Below are 17,422 nucleotides of genomic sequence, written 5' to 3'. Positions count from 1 at the left end.
ACAGCCTCCTTGTCTCCATTTTGCTGCCAGGGAAAAAGCTGTACAAAAGCCTGGTTGGGTTTGACATTTAGATCGAGCAGAAAGGGCTGAAGGAGTTGAATTTGTCAACTAAACCCTGTTCAAAATAGACATTAATCCAATAATAAAGAGAAATTAGGGGAACAGAAAAGACTATGTGACTCTATAACAATATTAGCATAACTGACATTGTTATGAACCATTACTTGGTAATACTTTGTGGTCAAGTGTAACAAAAAACCGTTACCACAAATACAAAATTAATGTGAAATTTTCACGGCACATTTTCCAACTGAAAATACTTTGTATCCAGTTTCACAGTAAAATGCCCAGAAAACATACAAAGGGCTTCCTAATACTGCTAATGTTCTATAGAGAAGGACCACTCTTAAGATGCTTTCATATTTCATATCTTTTCACATTTCTATGATTCTACATGACTTTGTCCTTTAGAATCTCATGGACAAAGGGAAGTTTAGGAAGAATATCTGGTTATTTTGAGGGTAGGGGGTGGGGGAGGAATTACAAAGCTTTTTATGCAACATTTTGCACTGTTATAACCACATTGCACATGATAAGAGATATAAACTATTTGTTTGGGAATCAGCTGAGCTACAGGTGGAATTCTATTAAATCAATATAAACTCCCGATAGAAACAGAACTGTGTCTTCCAAAAACTGCATGCATAGATTAAGAACTGCACTAGCTAAATATATTTCACACACTACAGCTAAACCAGAACTTAAGTCCACTACTTTAAGTTACTCAAGAGTTACTTCAACATAAATGAGGGAAAAAATGCATATCCAGGTCTCTTTCTTCAGAAGTAACATCCTTAAGATACCTTCATTGTCAAATCGTATTTCTATTTTCTTTAATTATTTTCATTCACCTTATAGCAAATTTTAATGAAACTATCACAGTGACAGAACAAATTATACAAAGGCATTTGAAAAAAGCTTCCATCATGAAATTACTATTATCTGCACTACACTTTCCTGTGTACAGACCCATGGTTTTATATTTCAGTAAATTACTGCAAACTTCTAGGCATCCATTCTTCCTGTATTCCAATAATGTGAGACTAGGCATGTATTTAAAAATGGGTTTAAGTTAAAATACATATTCAGATTTATGTGTTTCTTTATAAATACATAAGCATCCTTAGATAAACCCAGAAATACAATATTGCTGCCACTGGGAAATCTGCCATTAGGCTCAACTGTGGCCAGAATTACTTACCCTATTCAGCTAGTCTGAGCTTTTCCTAGTGTACTCATAAATAGAATTCCACTACACAAGTATGCCTGCTTGTCTTTTTCATGACTTTGAGAACTGAGAAATACAAAGATAAAAGTTTATTCCTTAGGGCTATATTGTGTCATAAGCCTTTAAACTGAATTTGCCAATGTTTTCAACAGGGAATTCTCTTTAGAAACTGATGACATATTACGATCTTTTAAACTAAATTATGTACCATTTCATTGAACTGACAAGTCTGAAAGTAAACTGAAATAGGGAAGGTACAAGAACATAATTCTGGTAATATTCTCTCACTGGTAACAGTCAGGCTTATTTTTCTGAATGACACAGAACTGTAAAGACATAAAAGTGCTCATAAACTTCTGGCCATGCCCAGCTGAGATGCCGTGTTCAATATTGATTGAAAATTGTCTCTAAAGCCCTAGAACTTCTAAGTTTGAGCATAAAACCACAAAACTGTTCAGTAAATATGTATAAGCATTAGTGTTTCCTAAGCCACACTCATGAAACACAGACAGATTTCACTCCTTCCACATACAAAGCATGCGGCCAGTTTTTTGAAGGTTAAAGGAATTGCCTCCGTATGTGAACAGTTGTAGGCATGCAGAAATTCAACAATAAATTAAAGGAGCAGAACATTAAGGAAAACCCCTACTGGCAATAGCACGTGTGTGAGAAAAAAAAAGCATCAACCTAAAGCTTGTCAGAATAAAGTAAATTTGGTGTTCACACCCTCCAAACCCCATCAAAGTACTAAATCTGAACTGCAATAAATAATCTCCAATGCAAAGGACTTGGGAGATGATTTCAGAGATCTGCCAAATTTTTTCTCTCTGTATTTTCTCCAATTATAAGCTGAAGCTGAATTTTCCTCGCACAGGAAGTAGCAAACTGAATAAAACCATGATGCTATGTATTATAAAAGTCAGTTAAATTTTTAATTACACAACCTGAAATCTCTTCTCATAAACATCTTCAACTAATTCTTGGTTTTCATTTTTTTATTTAAGGTACAAATAGGTACAAACCAGGTGAATGCAGAGAGATCACATTTTTATTACGACCAGCCCAAGTTTTGCATGTTAATCCTACTTGACATGAAAACCTAGGATTAAAAAGCCAACACAACACTCATTACTGGCTTGAATTTGAAATCAGTTCTGGTTGATGATCACCTCCAAAAATAAATATTCCCACAGATAGAGGTCAGTGGTTGCCTGAAATTGCTTCAGTTAGTGCCTGTATACTGGGATCCTCCATCCTTTGGGACTGTTTTATCATTTGACCAGATTAATTAATAAGCCAGTAGTTTTAGCACAGGCCATCTCAGCTTCCTATCCATGCATTTGCCATTAGTTACTCTAGAATTTATTGATCTGAGACTCATCATAGGATTTCTCTCAGAACGTAAGCACAGAAGATGGTAACTCACAATTGTTCATAGCTAAAAAATACAATATAAATAAAAAAAATAAAATGCACAAATAAAAAAAATGAACATACAAATCAAGAGAGAATGGATTTTTGCTATTATGTTAGGTGTTCATTTGGTAAGCTCTTACTATTCTCAGAGGAAAGCAGCTTCACTGCATTGGAATTCTAATGTTGATGTTGCATGCATTTCACTTCTCAATTTATAATTAAACATATATATTTTGTGAAGGCACAAAAAAAAAAAAAAAACCAAATAAACCAACAGACTTTCAGAGACACTCTTTCTGCCCTTCCTCTGAGAAGGCATGTATTTGAAACAATCTTAATACTACTGATAGAATATTAAAAGTGGTAAGAGAAAACTAAAAGCCTTAAAAGACAGGCAGTTGTCTCTCCATGTGCCTCATTTCAGTGCATGTATTTCTTCAGATTGAACAGACCTAGGATCACAATGTAAAAAATTATTGCTCTCATATAATTAAACTACCAACAGCCTGTATAACCACTTGCTTTTGAGATTTTTCTTTGGATTTTGTAATCCCACTGCATTTCTTTTCCTCTATGAAGTAATCCTTCCTTTGCTCTTCAGCAACATCTACTGGAACATCAGTAAAATGCTACTATTTCTATTAATCACCCATTTAACATCTAGTCGGGCAGAGTTAGCAAATGCCAAAAGGAAAGATAAACGATCCACAATTGAGAACCTGCAATCTGGGCTCAAAGAGATCAAGTTACCTTGTCTTTAACCTTCTAGTTTCCTGCCATTTCATAAGAAGCAATTTCTTTGTGACTAATTTATACCAAAAGTCATCTACCATTTACACTTACACATACTTTAAGTCATAAATACCATTTAAAGTACCATATTACATCCAGGACTTCCATTTTTGTCAGGCAAGTTACTCAATTTCATTTTGATCCAACATGGTTTTAAATAGATCTGAAGCATACAAAGAGCTTGAGAAAATGCATAGGAACCTTTTTGAAGGTGAAAGAGGCACAATGGCAATTCCAATGCCAAATAATAAACAAGTTCAGCAAAACTACAGTTAAAAAGTAAAAATGTCCAATATGAATCAGTGAAACAGTTACAAGTTCTTTTGTCTGATTTTAAGTCCTCAGAAAAAAAACCTGTCCCTTTAGTTGAGGCTTAATATGTACACCACTGAAGGTAAAGGAGTAATGTGCAAAGTCCCTCTGCACTGATGGGAGACAACGCTTCCCAGGGGCTTGATCCCATTCAGCTGTGTAGTGGCTTCTGCCTATTTTGTAAAATCAGCTACTGCAACTGTACACAAAGCACTGCCACTGGATTCTGCAAGGTACATAGCACCCTGCATCTGTACGTCTACATGCAGGACTCAAGTCATTAGGGTAAACTGGTATAAAGACAAAAGTTCTCAAGCAAACATAATTTCCACCTGCACTACGTTCATTTGTAGGTCTGCAACACTAAAACCTATCCATCACTGTTTACACTACAACAGCTTATAAAGTTCGCTTTCCACAGCCCTGCTTTCAGAGACTGTTAACTAGTACTCTACTTTTACAAATAACTGATCACTGCAATATTATTTGCTGTCCTTTAAAACCCTAATAATGGTCTAACTATCCTTGACTGCTTGTTCACTTTCCTGTATGACAATGAAATTTAGAACATCACTGCTGCTCAGAATTTTTTCCTACTATTTGGTGTCTCAGTTTGCTCATACGGAGGGAAACTGTAAAATGTAAGAGCAGAAATGTGGGGAGAGAAAAAAAGGCACCAAAGCCAGTGAAGACCACAAACAGAAGTCCCAGCAGCTAAATATTCCAGTTGTGAATAAAAAGCACTTGATGAAATGTAACATTTAAAAAGTAATTAAAATTCTTTTGCTTTAGTAATCCCTATAGAACCTCAATGTATTTTTATAGCGAATAAAAGGGAATGTTTCCCCAAACCACAAACACTTTCAGCTATACAATTTTATGTTATCACAAGACTTAAGTTCATAAGCTTTGCCTGATAAATTAGCTCCTCTCAATAACTGTTAAACAGAAAGCCTTTTATTGTGATCCAAGTGCACTTGTGGACAGCACTTTCAGAGTTAACTCCATTTGACAACTGACATAAATCCATTATTCTAATTTGGTGATTGTTTTACTAAATACAGATGCATTTTATGAGTTTTAGTCACGTATTTCATTCAGGAAGCTACTTAATCTCAATTTACAAAACATAAACACAAAATAGGTTTTACAGTATGTCTGAAAGGGTATAGCCATTCATCCGATGAAATGCCAGGCAAATAAACCATATTCTCCCAGACCCAAACTCAGTGTTAAGATTTTTACCTTAGTAATTAAACAGTAAATAAGTACTATTAATTTTTAGTTCAGCTGTTGCAGCCAAACTGCAGAATGCAAGCTCCCCGAGGCTTGTAAGACTCTAAAGCTTTTCTTTTATTGAGATTTCAGCACTGAATGTACCCTTAAGCAAAGTCCAGCTTTTACAAAAGCTGGTTCTCTGATTTATTTTGATACACAGAGAAAAAGGGAGGGAAAGAATCATTCAGTGTGAATACAGCATCCTCACAACCCCATTTCTAATTCAAATTATAGCACATACTTTACATTTTAAACAAAAGGAATCTGATACAACACGGATGCTGCCTCTTGCTGCAGTTGCTTGCCTCAGTTACAAAATGCTGAAAATCTACTGCTCTGACCAAGCCACTCCATAAAACATTCGGATTCAGGCACTTCTTACCTGCCTCAGTTGAAGGCTTCCTTCCCTTGTTAGCAGTATGAAGCATCCTCTAGCCTTCCCAATCTTCACCACCAGCCTCAAATTGCACAGCTAAGTCCCTTTTTTGCAAGAAAACGCTTATTGAAAGTGATTAGTTTTTGTTGTCCCTTTAAAGTCCCTCCTGCGGGAAAGAGCAGGGGAACGATGTGACGCCACCTTTTAATCTTTTGCAAGAGTGAAAAGGCAGAAAAGGAGCGCTCGATCAAACTGAGCTTCACACATGACTAAAACTCGCCTGAGAGGCTGCAAGCTCTGGCTAAAGCACCACTAGGCGTAAGTGTAAGAACAGAGAAGAGGGGAGAGTCAATGAAATGTGACAACGTATGTGCATCAAAGACAGGAAAAGAGGGAGAGAACAATAAGAGAGAGATCGAGACAGCAATGAGAGAAAGAGAAAGAATGAGAATGTGAGGGAGAATAAGCATGAAGAAAAGACAGGAGAGTTTTGAAGCAAAGAATTCACAGAATAAAGCCAAAGTGTCTGGCAGCTTCTGTTTTTATCTCAGTGAGCATGACATACTGCCTCTCTCATTTAGCAACACACTCTTGTCTCTTCCAGGTTTGAAAACTGAGATAATCACAATGTGTGCCTGGTTTTGCCTGATTGGCATACTTGTGTGCAGTATACCTGAGATTCCCCTCAACCATCTTCGAGAGATGCATTTATGTGCAATGAAGTTCATATATTCATTAGGAAAGACGCCTTCCCCCACCCCCAAACCTCAGGAGCTGCTAATTTCCTCACCAATTTACAATATAGTTTCACTGGCAGATGGAATTCTACTTATAACTACTAACAAACTGCCGCTGATAAACAAATGACTGAACAAATGTTTAATGTTGATAACTGAGTTTTCATAGCAACAAAACATATTAGCATTGATAAATGCATGTTTAAAACAAAAAGGTATTATGGACACTTTCTTCTGTTTGTCTTCTTATTTCTATATGAAGCTGCACTAAGGAGTAGAAGAAAAAATGCGACCCACAAGTTACATTTTAAAGGAACCCATGAGAGATCCAATCACATTTCAAATTGTTTAAAAAAAGGCTATTAGGAGCTAAAAACTACATTTAAACTTTTATATTCAATTATGAATTCCTACTCATTTAGAAAAGGTTCACATGTAACTCCTCAGACAAGTAGGGTTCATTTCCACACAAGATGTGGGGGGTGGTGGTGAGGGAGGGTTGTTTGTATTGGTGATGGGATTTTCTAACAGCATACAGCGTCTGTAACATTAGGACAGCTTCTGTAATTTGCTTTATTTATACATTTTACCTTTTTAAGGTAAAGGCAATCAGACTTTTAGCCAACTGGCAATTGGTCAGCTGGCCAAAAGGCATAACACTGGTCTGCAGAACCAGCACAAGTCCACAATCAGCCTTGGATATTACATGGAAATGGAAGGTTAAGAGAGCAGCAGGAATATAAACAAATTGGCAAAAGAATGTATTTTCTCTTTGCTGCAGCATCCCACTTGGGCCTCCCGCTGGATCCCAGCATCTCAACTCTTATTAAGGAAAGCAGAGGACTATGTCAGTGGCATAAGATTCCGGAAATCTGGATCTAGATCTGAACTGTAGAGCATATTGGATAATGCAAATCACACAGGGCTACATTTAGGCATCCATGTTTTACGGTACCCAGCTAGTATATAAAAAAGAAGTTTCAATAGCTCTACATAACTTGGTATCTTTTTTCTGTCAGGATTTCCCATTCCAGAGAGGACATTATGAATACGAGTTCACGAGTGATTATCAGGGAATCAGTGGCCAACTTCAACACTGAGTACATATATGTGATTGTGCAAGAAATTTCACAAGAATTGATGTTTTTCTGTGAATGTTATCCTCCAGAATGTCCCCACAAACCATCATATTAAGCTCTGAGCAGCTAGAATCTAGTTTTCATATTGGTAAAGTAAAACTTGCAAAACAAGTCTAAGCTTACAAACTCTTTACCCCAACTTACTGCTAAATATGTGCTTGCTTCAGTGTTTCACCTCTTATTTTTTTGTCCCCTGGGGGTTAGCAATACATTTGCATAAATATGGACCCATTAAAATCAAGATTCTCACTAATCTTCTTGAGCAACCTTCAGTAGATGAGCTAAGAGTAAAATTTACCACAAGGAAAAAAATATTCAAAAGAACACTGAGCTTTTAAACCTCTTTCCGTATGTGTATCAATACAGCATTAGCCTGACCTAGCAACAGAGCATTTTGTGCGACCGTTTACATCAAGTATTTCTCCTTGCTCTGTTGGTGTAAGGAATCTAATCGAAACAGTGTAGCTGCTTTAAAGGCCTCCTGTTATCTCTTCCAGACATGAAGGAAATAAACACCACCTGAAGATTCAAGGGGACAAGAGGAAGAAGGAGAAATAGAGATCCATGTGTTCAGATACTGCAGTTTTTTCCAGAGTATGATTAGTAACTGCTGTAATGGAAGTCTCTAGCTACCTTTTAAAAAGAAGAATAAAAGCAAGTTTATAGCATAAGTTGCTAGAAGTTCACTCCATCTATGTAGCGTGCCCATAGGCACATGCCTACGCACACTTAAAAACCAGTAACAGGAACAATGAAGTAAGAGATCTTTCCTGGCTATTTCCCACTTCATTTTGTATTTCTCACTCTTATTGGTAAATTGCTTTTCTTGTGGAAGTCCTGATAAGCAGTTTCCTCCTATCTCACAATGTACTAGATTATATTGATGACAACAATTCTCAAAAACCACAAACACATATATGCCTACTTCTAGAAGTATTTATTCAGCCTCACAAGCTTATCTACACATTCACAAGGCAATCAAACCTCTGTATTTACATTCAGGGTCAACAAAACACTTGAAAGCAAGCATGCAGTTTGTTTGTTTTCATGAAGGATACGAGATTGTGTGGCTAAAACTAAGCATAAGCTCAAATACTATACTAAATAAATTCTTTTCTACAAGAATTGACCTTGTGTTTGAACTAAAAAATGTTTGGACACTGAACTGCTTGAGCCCTGACAGCTCCAATGAGCAAAGCAAGTTATTCTCCTATGGAAGTTAAGTTATTCTATAAACCAGCCACATTTCTCTAAGACAAGCTAGGTCTCTGACAAACAGGAATGCAAAACTGTATTTTACTGCCATTAAATGTGCTTCCACTTCAGCTTGCCCAAGCAATACTCCAGTAGCACACAGGCACCACACCACAGAGCATTATAAAACAGCTACACAATGCAATGTACCAGTAATGACATTTTGTGCAGATAAATAAATAACTGATTTCCAGCCCGTTTTTTATACGTTCAATGTTACAGAGAAAACAACTAATCAGAGCTTTCCCTCAATCTTACCCAAGAAAGCCAAGTCAAGTTTAATCACAGAAAACTTCTTGATCCCTTCTCTACTCTACTAGAAGTGTAGATCATTCCTCTGTCTGAGGTCTAGGTTTTCATCAGCCTGCATGCAAATACGTACTCTATGTCTGGCACTTAAAACTTGCATAGCAATAGATCAGTGACGAACATTCAACACATTGCATTGTTTCACTGATGCTGAATCCCCCTCCCACAGCTCCCTGCTGGGAAAACACAGTGATAGTGTTATCTAGAACATGGAGCATTAGGGCAGCAAATAATGGGGAAATCATGTGGCAAAAGACTGCAGAAGTACTCGTGCCCATTAACAGGAGTACTGGCTAGAAACACTCATTGCCTACATATCCTTTGGAGCTCAATGAAAGCATCTGGCTAGGCAAAAGAGCTAATGACCACTTGCCAATATCCTTCTTTTCTACATATAGCAAAGACTTTTTCTCTATCTAGTTGAAAAGCAGGAACAAAGAACTAATTTTTCCAACCTTTTGTTTCGGTTTCTTCTTTTTCAGACCTGTAGAAAGACTGTCTGCAAGCAGGTTTTTCTTCAGTTATATTGGTTGGTTTAATAAAACATACCACCTTTTCCCCCCACAAACCTTGCTTCAGTAATAACTTTGGATCTTTCTCTTATACCACAATCACTATAAAAGTAGAATGACACTGTGGGGCCTTTCATCCCTCCCCAAGCACCATTCTCTGGACTGCGATCTGTTCACTGCTCAGAGGAAATACAACAGAGTAGCACAAGGCAGAAAGAAAATTCTCTGTGTCTTATATTGTGTATACTTAACTTTCCAGCACTCAATTTGCAACAAGAAATGAAATTGGTACAGTAAAAGAAGTATCACAATCAGACATAATTTTACTGGTGAGAAGCACAAGTTAAAGACCTTGCCACAGGCATAAGCTCCATGTAACATCCTGGCAGAGTGAAGGAATACATGTGATGCTACTGCTGGTATGAATTATAAAACCACTTAAATACTGCTTTTTTGAGCAGAAGAACTGAATACATGTGATAGCTCATTATAAATTAAAATTGTTTATGACCTCCATTTGGTCCAAACACTACAACCTTACTCACTATATGCATGGTTGAACAAATTTATCTGTGACTGCTGGTCACAGATAGAAGAAATAGCCAAGTGTCATGCAAGGGAAACAAAGAGGAAACACCAGCAGAAGCAGCTTGTCATTTGGCTCTGAGTCATAGGGATTTCTTAACGGCTACTGAAAATAATCTTTGATTTTTATCACTGTCACCTCAGTAAGTGATAATAACTAACACATCAGCTGGGTTTTGTTTATATAGTTATTTTTTAGTTTTCTCTGTTTCATAGAGTGTTAATATATTATGAAATCTGTCATTTCATGAATGAATGGAAATAAGTACTTTTGTAAATTTTGCTTGACAGAAGAACTAAATAGGAGATAATCAGTAAGTTCCTGGTTATTTTGGAATACCAACTTCAAAGCACATGCAATTCTCCCCTTTTCCCTTCCCCATTCTATTTACCACAGAGGAATATGCACTAAAATGACATTTCAAAATTCAGACTTCTGTGGCACCAACTTGTACTAGTGTCTGCTTTGCGTATTTCTGTTTAGAAATCTTGCTCCAACTATAGCTCTGAAGACAGTCACACAAGCTGAGGCCCTTTAAGACTCATCCATACGTCAAACAACTCCTGAAGCATCTCCCACAGAAGGAGTTACATTTGTTGCAACAGCAGTAAACAGATTACCTTCATCTCCGCCTAAATGGCAGCCAGTTCACATAAGCCTCCTGTGCCTCACTTAACATTACGGATGGAAAGAATAATTTACCTTCAAGGTACAGGTCTGCCTTCCATGATTTCTTTCTAACATGGGCAGGGAGCTCCTTTACACTGTATAGGTAAATTCTGCTTGCAGAGACAAAGGCCAGCTTCCAGGAAAGAGCTGTACGGCTCATAAAGGATTTTCTCCACTACTAGGTAATTTAAGTTCTCTACATGAAGTACAAATCTACAGAGTCAATAGAGTACATAGCTTCACAGAGCGCACAATTTATCTTAGAGCACTGGGCAACACACTTAAAAACTTGACAAAGCCTAGTTTTACTGCCCAGTCCTCCGAATTAATATGCAACATTCATGCCTTAAGTATACCCTCGAGCATTCAACACTTCTGTGAGCCACAGCTTTGAAGATGTGTTGGTTTCCTATGCACTAACCTGACCTATATTAAGGCTGACTTCTATTCTGAGATTCCTCCTGCTGTGAGTTCAGTTCCAGATGCTATATACATTGCTTTGCTATGCCTATGATACAGATGCCAAAAAGCAGAAGGATATCAACCAATTAAAAGGCCACTGCTGTCATTCCCTAAAACACACAGCTCATCAAGAAACCATGCTTTTTGTGAGCTGATCTTGGCACAAGCATATTTCCTTGATAGTGTGGAAGCACGTAACCCAATCTAGAAACCTCCTTAAATTATTTGTTGTTCTGCCAGAGCCCAAAGAGCTTCTGACTGGCCTGGAGCTGCGCTTGAGCTGTGCCATGTGCAAAGGATGCCTAAAATGCTTTCAAATGGGGAAGGTTTCCCTGAGAAGGAAAATAAGCCTGTAAGAGGTGGCAAAAAAAAATTACATGGGGGGCAAGGGAGAGAAAAGAGTTATTAAAGAACAAAGTTCCAAAATGAAAACAGAAAAATAGCTCTTCATCTCTAATGCAGGGCACGGGAAAACAGGGATAAAGGTCTTACTTTTTAACACTCGCTCCTTTTTACTCATGTCACAATCACAATTTTTGCACCAAACCTCCAGTTTTCTTATTTATAGTGCAAAGGTCTTACAGGATTAGGTCTTACCCTACTAGTAACGCCTGGCAATTCATTAAATGCTTAAATGCTTCAAACTGCTTCACATAATGCATAATCATATACTATACATGCACCTACATATGACACCTAAAATTCCACTTATCTCATGAACCAGAATTGTAAAGGCCTCTAAGTCCACTAGGTCAGCTGAAAGCCCCCCTAGGGAATCCTGAGGACTTCCATTTCTGCACATACGTAACAGACCCATACCAAACACTTAACTTTACACCAAGTTACCACAGTAGTAATGATGCAAGCACCACTGGCAAGATTGCTATGCAAGCAGTGCCATAACAATAGCATATAAAAACAGCTGCTCACTCCCTGCTCGCTGCCTGCATAAATGCAGAGTCCTACTTACAACATGAGTCAAGAGGGGTTTTTATTAAACAGTTTCACACTGTATCTATGCTATAACTCAAGCAAGTGAGCAGCTAGGAGAAAGGGTGGGTAGTTTCAACAAAGTATGGTTTACTCTGGTGTGGTTCAGAAGAGACTAAAATTCCACCAAGGAGGCTTGATATGGCATTTAAAAGCTCTCGTAACACTTCTCTTGGCACGCCATCAGCTCTCAGCAGGCGTAGGATATTGGTTTTGAAGAACCTTTGGTATGAACCAGAACAGCTGCTCCTGTCTTTATCCCTGTCACACCACTAACAGGCAACGCACAGTGAAGCAAAAGGCTGAAAAAAAACTTTGGTAAATGTAAAGTACTGATGGGAATGTTGAGAACAGCAAGAACTTGACATGATTGATTCTTGAGAACTTTAAGACACAGTCTTTGAAGTAAATTGTTAAAAAGCGACACAGACGTTCAAAAAAGTGTATTTATATTAAAAGTTCTATAAAGAGTGAGGATGACGTTACATTAGAAATGACTAAAAATTAAAAATACAAATGCATATTTAGTTTGGCTTTTAAGACAACTGTTTCACAGTTCCGAAATGCAACCACATCAACATCATGAATAGCGAGATGTGGTTTTTTAAGTATGTTCATTTTCTTAAAAATAGTCATAAGCATCTTGCTGTATTTAAAAAAAAAATCCTAAATTTAAGAACAACATTCAGTATTTTTTCCTAGATCCATTTTTTCTTTAGAATACACAGATTTTGATTCCATGGAAACTCAGTTGAGGCTGTGTCACTTCTTCCACTCAACAGACTAAAAACAATAGTGAACTATCTGGCTCTTATTTGAAATATTCTTCAACTTTATGAAGTCAGAGATATTAGAGCACAAGCTTTCCCATAAACAGCTTCCGACAAGTGACAGAAGTAGCTAAAGAAAGAAGTGTTAACTATTTTTACTCTTAATAGTTTTCAGCCAACCAGTTTATTACAGCCATTGTCATTTTTTTGACATTCTCTCTCCTGTGACAATCACAGAAGCAATTCAAAACTTTTCTTATCAGCCAACTCTCTTTCACAATAACCTGATTCTTACTTGTGAAATCTGGAATAAAATGGTACAATTTCAGATGCTGAATACCTAAAAACCCCTCCAGAAGCTGCTAGGAATAGATATGAACCATATTCTATAGTATGATGGAGTCACCACACGCATTTCCTGGAAAGCTCTCATCTCTATGCACAACACCAAATACAGGACATTTAAAGGATCCAATATTGATAAAAAAACCCAGACAGACCATCTTATAGTGCTCAAATTGTTGAATACCTTCAATTTTGTCTATGAACCTCCTTTTTTAAAGACTTTTAAAAACAGCACAGTTGTGAAGGTACTTTGCAAAACTCTATTGAAGAGATCAAAATCCCTAACCACCCAATAAGAACTTTTTCAGCTTCTCCCCCCCCCAAAAAAAAACAAACCAAAAACCAAAACAAAAAAAGAAACTCAATTTTCTCTATTAAAACTGCACTTATTGACCTCAGTGGGAAAACGTGTGCATCCCTGATGGAATTTTATATAACCTTAGGACAGATTTTCTGCCAATTAAGGTTTCAAAGTAACTATAATAATGTAAAGCACTACCATGCTGTTGTGACTTTGTTTTTAAAATCATGCAATACATAAGTCATAAAGGATGCTTTAAACATTCTGCTGCCTTGCTCCATCATTATCAGCTAATTTTCATCTCAACTCCAACAGGTTTTCTGTTCACCAAATTCACAGAGCATTGACATCAACCTGTACATGTTCATGACAAAGAAGAAAAGAAACAACTATGAAGAAATATATAGTACTGTGAATCTCGTTTTTAAAATGCTTCTTGGTTTGATAAGAATTAGCCAACCCCATTCTATCATCATAAGTAATGTCTGATTCAAGGCCTAAGTAGTTACAATACTTTTCCTGGTATTCACCAGAATGGAAACATTTATTCATGCTTGCCAAGAAGCCCTTTAAGAGTAAAGAAAGGGGGTTATTGAAATACTTTTAACATCTGCTGAAGCTTAAAGCTCACAAGACTACCTAACTTTACCATTAGCAGATAGAAACTGTTAGTGCAGGACACCGAACATGCACACACACACGCATTTCTCCTATACATCCTACTGAAACAACGTCCGCGCCAAGCAGCGCTGCCCTCCGGAGCTGGGAGCCAGCCCGAGGCAGCTCTGAACGCGGCCGATGCAGGGGCCAACCCGGACGGAGGTGGAGCCGATGCAGGGCCCCCAGCGCACGGAGCAGCCCTGCTGAGACGGGAGGGCAGGAGGGGCAGCGGCCTCCCCTCACCGCGCGGGCTGAGGGGCACCTGCGCGGAAGCCGTGAGGAACCCGAGAGCTGCAGCGGCTGCGGGGCCGGGCAGAGCTGCCTCGCACCGAAGTGACCACAGCCACGGCGGGGCCGGCCACACGGCAGGCGGGTCAGGCACTAGGGCCGTACAGCAGTCACGCCTCTTGTGGCACCCGGGACTCGCTGGAAGGGCAGATGAGGAGTATGGCAGCAGTTAAGTTATCGAGCCACAGCGCTTCACCCCCAAACCCTTCCACCTCAATTTAGGTTTCATATCGCTATATCGGTGGCACCTATGCAGGGGCTGCGGGGTCGCTCTCGGTACTTTCGCGCTCACGGGAGCGCCGAAATTCCTTTAAGGAGGAGGCTCTACGGATAAAGGTGCTCGATCCAACACCCCGAACCAGAACTCCCGCTGCTCCCGCCCAACCCGGCTGCGCCGGCCCCCTCAGCACTTGACCAAACTCGATGCTGCCGGGAAGAAGGGTGCAGATACCGTGGTTGTTCTTCACTCGGACTCAGAAGCCTCAAGGACAGCCTCGCTCCTGATGCCAATCCCTACCCTTCAGAGAGCAGCGCCCCGGCCCGGCCCGGCCCCTCTCGCACTCACCCTCCCAGAGGGGCGGCCGCACCCCAGCAGCAGCACAGCGGCAAAGCCCCGCGGGCTCCCCGGCACCGTCCTGCTGCGGCCGCGGAACAGCCCCTGTGGAGAGCGCGGCGGCCCTGAGCCGCGCCCGGCCCTTCTACCGCCGGGCGGCCCCACACAAGGCGCAGCACTGACCTGCGAACGGGGAGGGGGCCGGGGCCGTCCCTGTCCCTGCACTGCCTGCCCCGCGGCGGGCAGCGCTGGCCTCGCTCAGCGGCGGCAGGAGGAGCGGGCGCGGTCCTGGTCCTGCTGCGCACCCCTCACGGGCACGGTGAGTCCCGCGCAGGGTCCCTCAGCACAGGCCGAGCCCGCGCCTCGCACGGATGAGGGGACGCAGCTGACGGCGGGCGGGGGCCTCCACGCACTGCCCAGCCCCGAGCCTGACACCCACCTGAGGCGGGTTTGCAGCACCGGGCTTTCCTTTGGAACAAGGGGAAAACGCGCGCCCGGTGCCTCGAGGAGGAGACCCGCGAACTCGTGCGGGCGCCTGGCCCGCCGCTCGCTGAGGGGAACTCGAGGAGCGCTTGGCCGCCAGCAAACGCGTGGCGCTGGACGTGGTGCACCGCGGGCGTGCGCGCAGCCCCCGGGACGAGAGCGGTGCTTGACATAGAGCAGGACTGACAGTGCCTGGGTGGAGAAGGAGCTTCACAAAGGAGAGAGCAGAGTGCCCTCGGATACCGGTTGCTCTGTGGTGTGCGATGAATACCTGAAGAGCTCGGCAGGGCTTGCTGAGAGATGCCAAAGGGGCTAACACTAATGGCAATTCCGTCTCGCCACAGTCATCAGCGTGACAAGGCTGATGCTGTAGGTGCCTGAAGAAACAGATCTTTTATTTTCTCAGCCAGGTATAGGCTGTGGGCTTTGCTCGTGCATAAACCCCCAAATTAGCACAACTGATAGCTGCTGCTGCTAGTAATATGAAGGTGCATAGTTTTCACTTTAGATTAGCAATTTTAAACATGGGATTCCAGTGAATTTTTAACTACATCACTGCTGAATGAAGAGAAAACAAAAAACTTTTTATGAGAGTTGTATAAGAACTGAAGGCTTTAAATGCAGTTAAATAACACCTTATTAAAATCTAGTTGCCCCATTAGCCACTCGATTAAGATTCAGCAAGACTCAAAATCTTTAAAAGCACACTAAAAAAAAAAAAAAAAAAAGAGTAGGAAATCGAACAACAGAGGGAGACAGGGACATGCAGAATCAGTACACATTCCAAAGAACAATATGCAAACATGGAAATGTTTTTGCTTTGACTACAAAGACCTCCCTCAACATTTGCCTGTTTCAGCCTTTAAGCAATGCACACACTTGGAATCTTAGCCAGCCCTTATGCCCTCAGAGTGGACTGAGCTGTTTTCCTAAGCTGCATATTTCATGCCTTCATATATGCATATACCAGATCATCATGCGCTGTACCATGTATGCTCATGAGCCTTACACCTTTGGGTGTGCTCACTGTACCAGTGCAGAGATGCCACTGCATCGCCTACATGTTCCTTGGAAAGGACCGTTACTCTAGGCAGTAGAATAAATAGTAAAAACCCCAACAAACCAAACAACCCTTCTTGGAAGTGAGGCTGCACTTCTACCTCTGCCTACCTGCACATGTGATTGATGTAACCTACTCCCATACCAGCATTCCCTGAGTGGAAAGCCAGGTTGCATCTATTTCGTTTATTAAGTGGATAATGACTCCTGTGCTGTCCTGCAGCCAAACAGCAAATACAAATTATAATGTACAGGCCAAGCAACTTCCTTGGATTCTAGACACATTACTATGCATAATTCTCTTCTTAATGGTTATAAACAGACCAGAGCAAGATACAAAAATAACATTCTACACAGAAGCATGATTATAATCAACTGTGTATGACATGTCTGTGCCATTTGGGTTAACTTTCAACAGCATTCTAACAGAGCTTTTCATTTTTCAGGTAATACCTTGCTTCAGTAATTTTATTTCAAAGTGGAACACACCACCTAAGGTCATAACTACTAACACAGCTATAGAAGTCATCCCAAATAAAAAAAAAAATAGGTTTTTGTTTGCAGTAGGGACCCCCAAAAAACCACAGGGCTGGTACTGACAACTTATTTCTTGTGCAATGACTGGAAAGTAAACAATATTGGTTTTGTTCAGACAAGTTACATTGAGCTCCTGGGAGTTGGTGTGTTAAGGCACGCAAAATTCATGACTCAAATAGAGCTTTGGAGATGAAATCGCATCTCAGTTTGAGATTCACTGCTGGAACTTGGGAAAGACAATTATCTTTGGTCAATTTTTTTCTATGCATATAATGGCGGTAATGATACCTCATAGGACCCATTTAG

General features: G+C 40.2%; 1 protein-coding gene across 11 annotated transcripts in view; it reads right to left on the bottom strand.

The window, feature by feature from the left end:
- TENM2 (teneurin transmembrane protein 2) overlaps positions 1-17,422 on the bottom strand; it is a 691,595-nt gene that overhangs the window by 366,780 nt on the left and 307,393 nt on the right. For 3 of the 11 annotated variants that reach the window (XM_062629185.1, XM_062629187.1, XM_062629186.1), the window contains exon 1: positions 5,469-6,025. The exons of 7 other annotated variants lie outside the window; for them this stretch is intronic. In XM_062629185.1, the coding sequence (XP_062485169.1) occupies positions 5,469-5,514 (46 nt within the window). In that variant the 5' untranslated portion in view covers positions 5,515-6,025. Of the gene's footprint in view, positions 1-5,468; positions 6,026-17,422 lie in introns of those variants that run through there. One more of the 11 variants, XM_062629189.1, reaches the window with a different exon arrangement.

Source organism: Pezoporus occidentalis, unplaced genomic scaffold, assembly GCF_034315485.1.
Source record: "Pezoporus occidentalis ecotype Australia unplaced genomic scaffold, CSIRO_AGI_Poc_V1 ctg33, whole genome shotgun sequence".
Classification (NCBI taxonomy): domain Eukaryota; kingdom Metazoa; phylum Chordata; class Aves; order Psittaciformes; family Psittacidae; genus Pezoporus; species Pezoporus occidentalis.
Note: the sequence above shows the minus strand (reverse complement) of the source record. Positions and strands in the feature narration are given on the sequence as shown.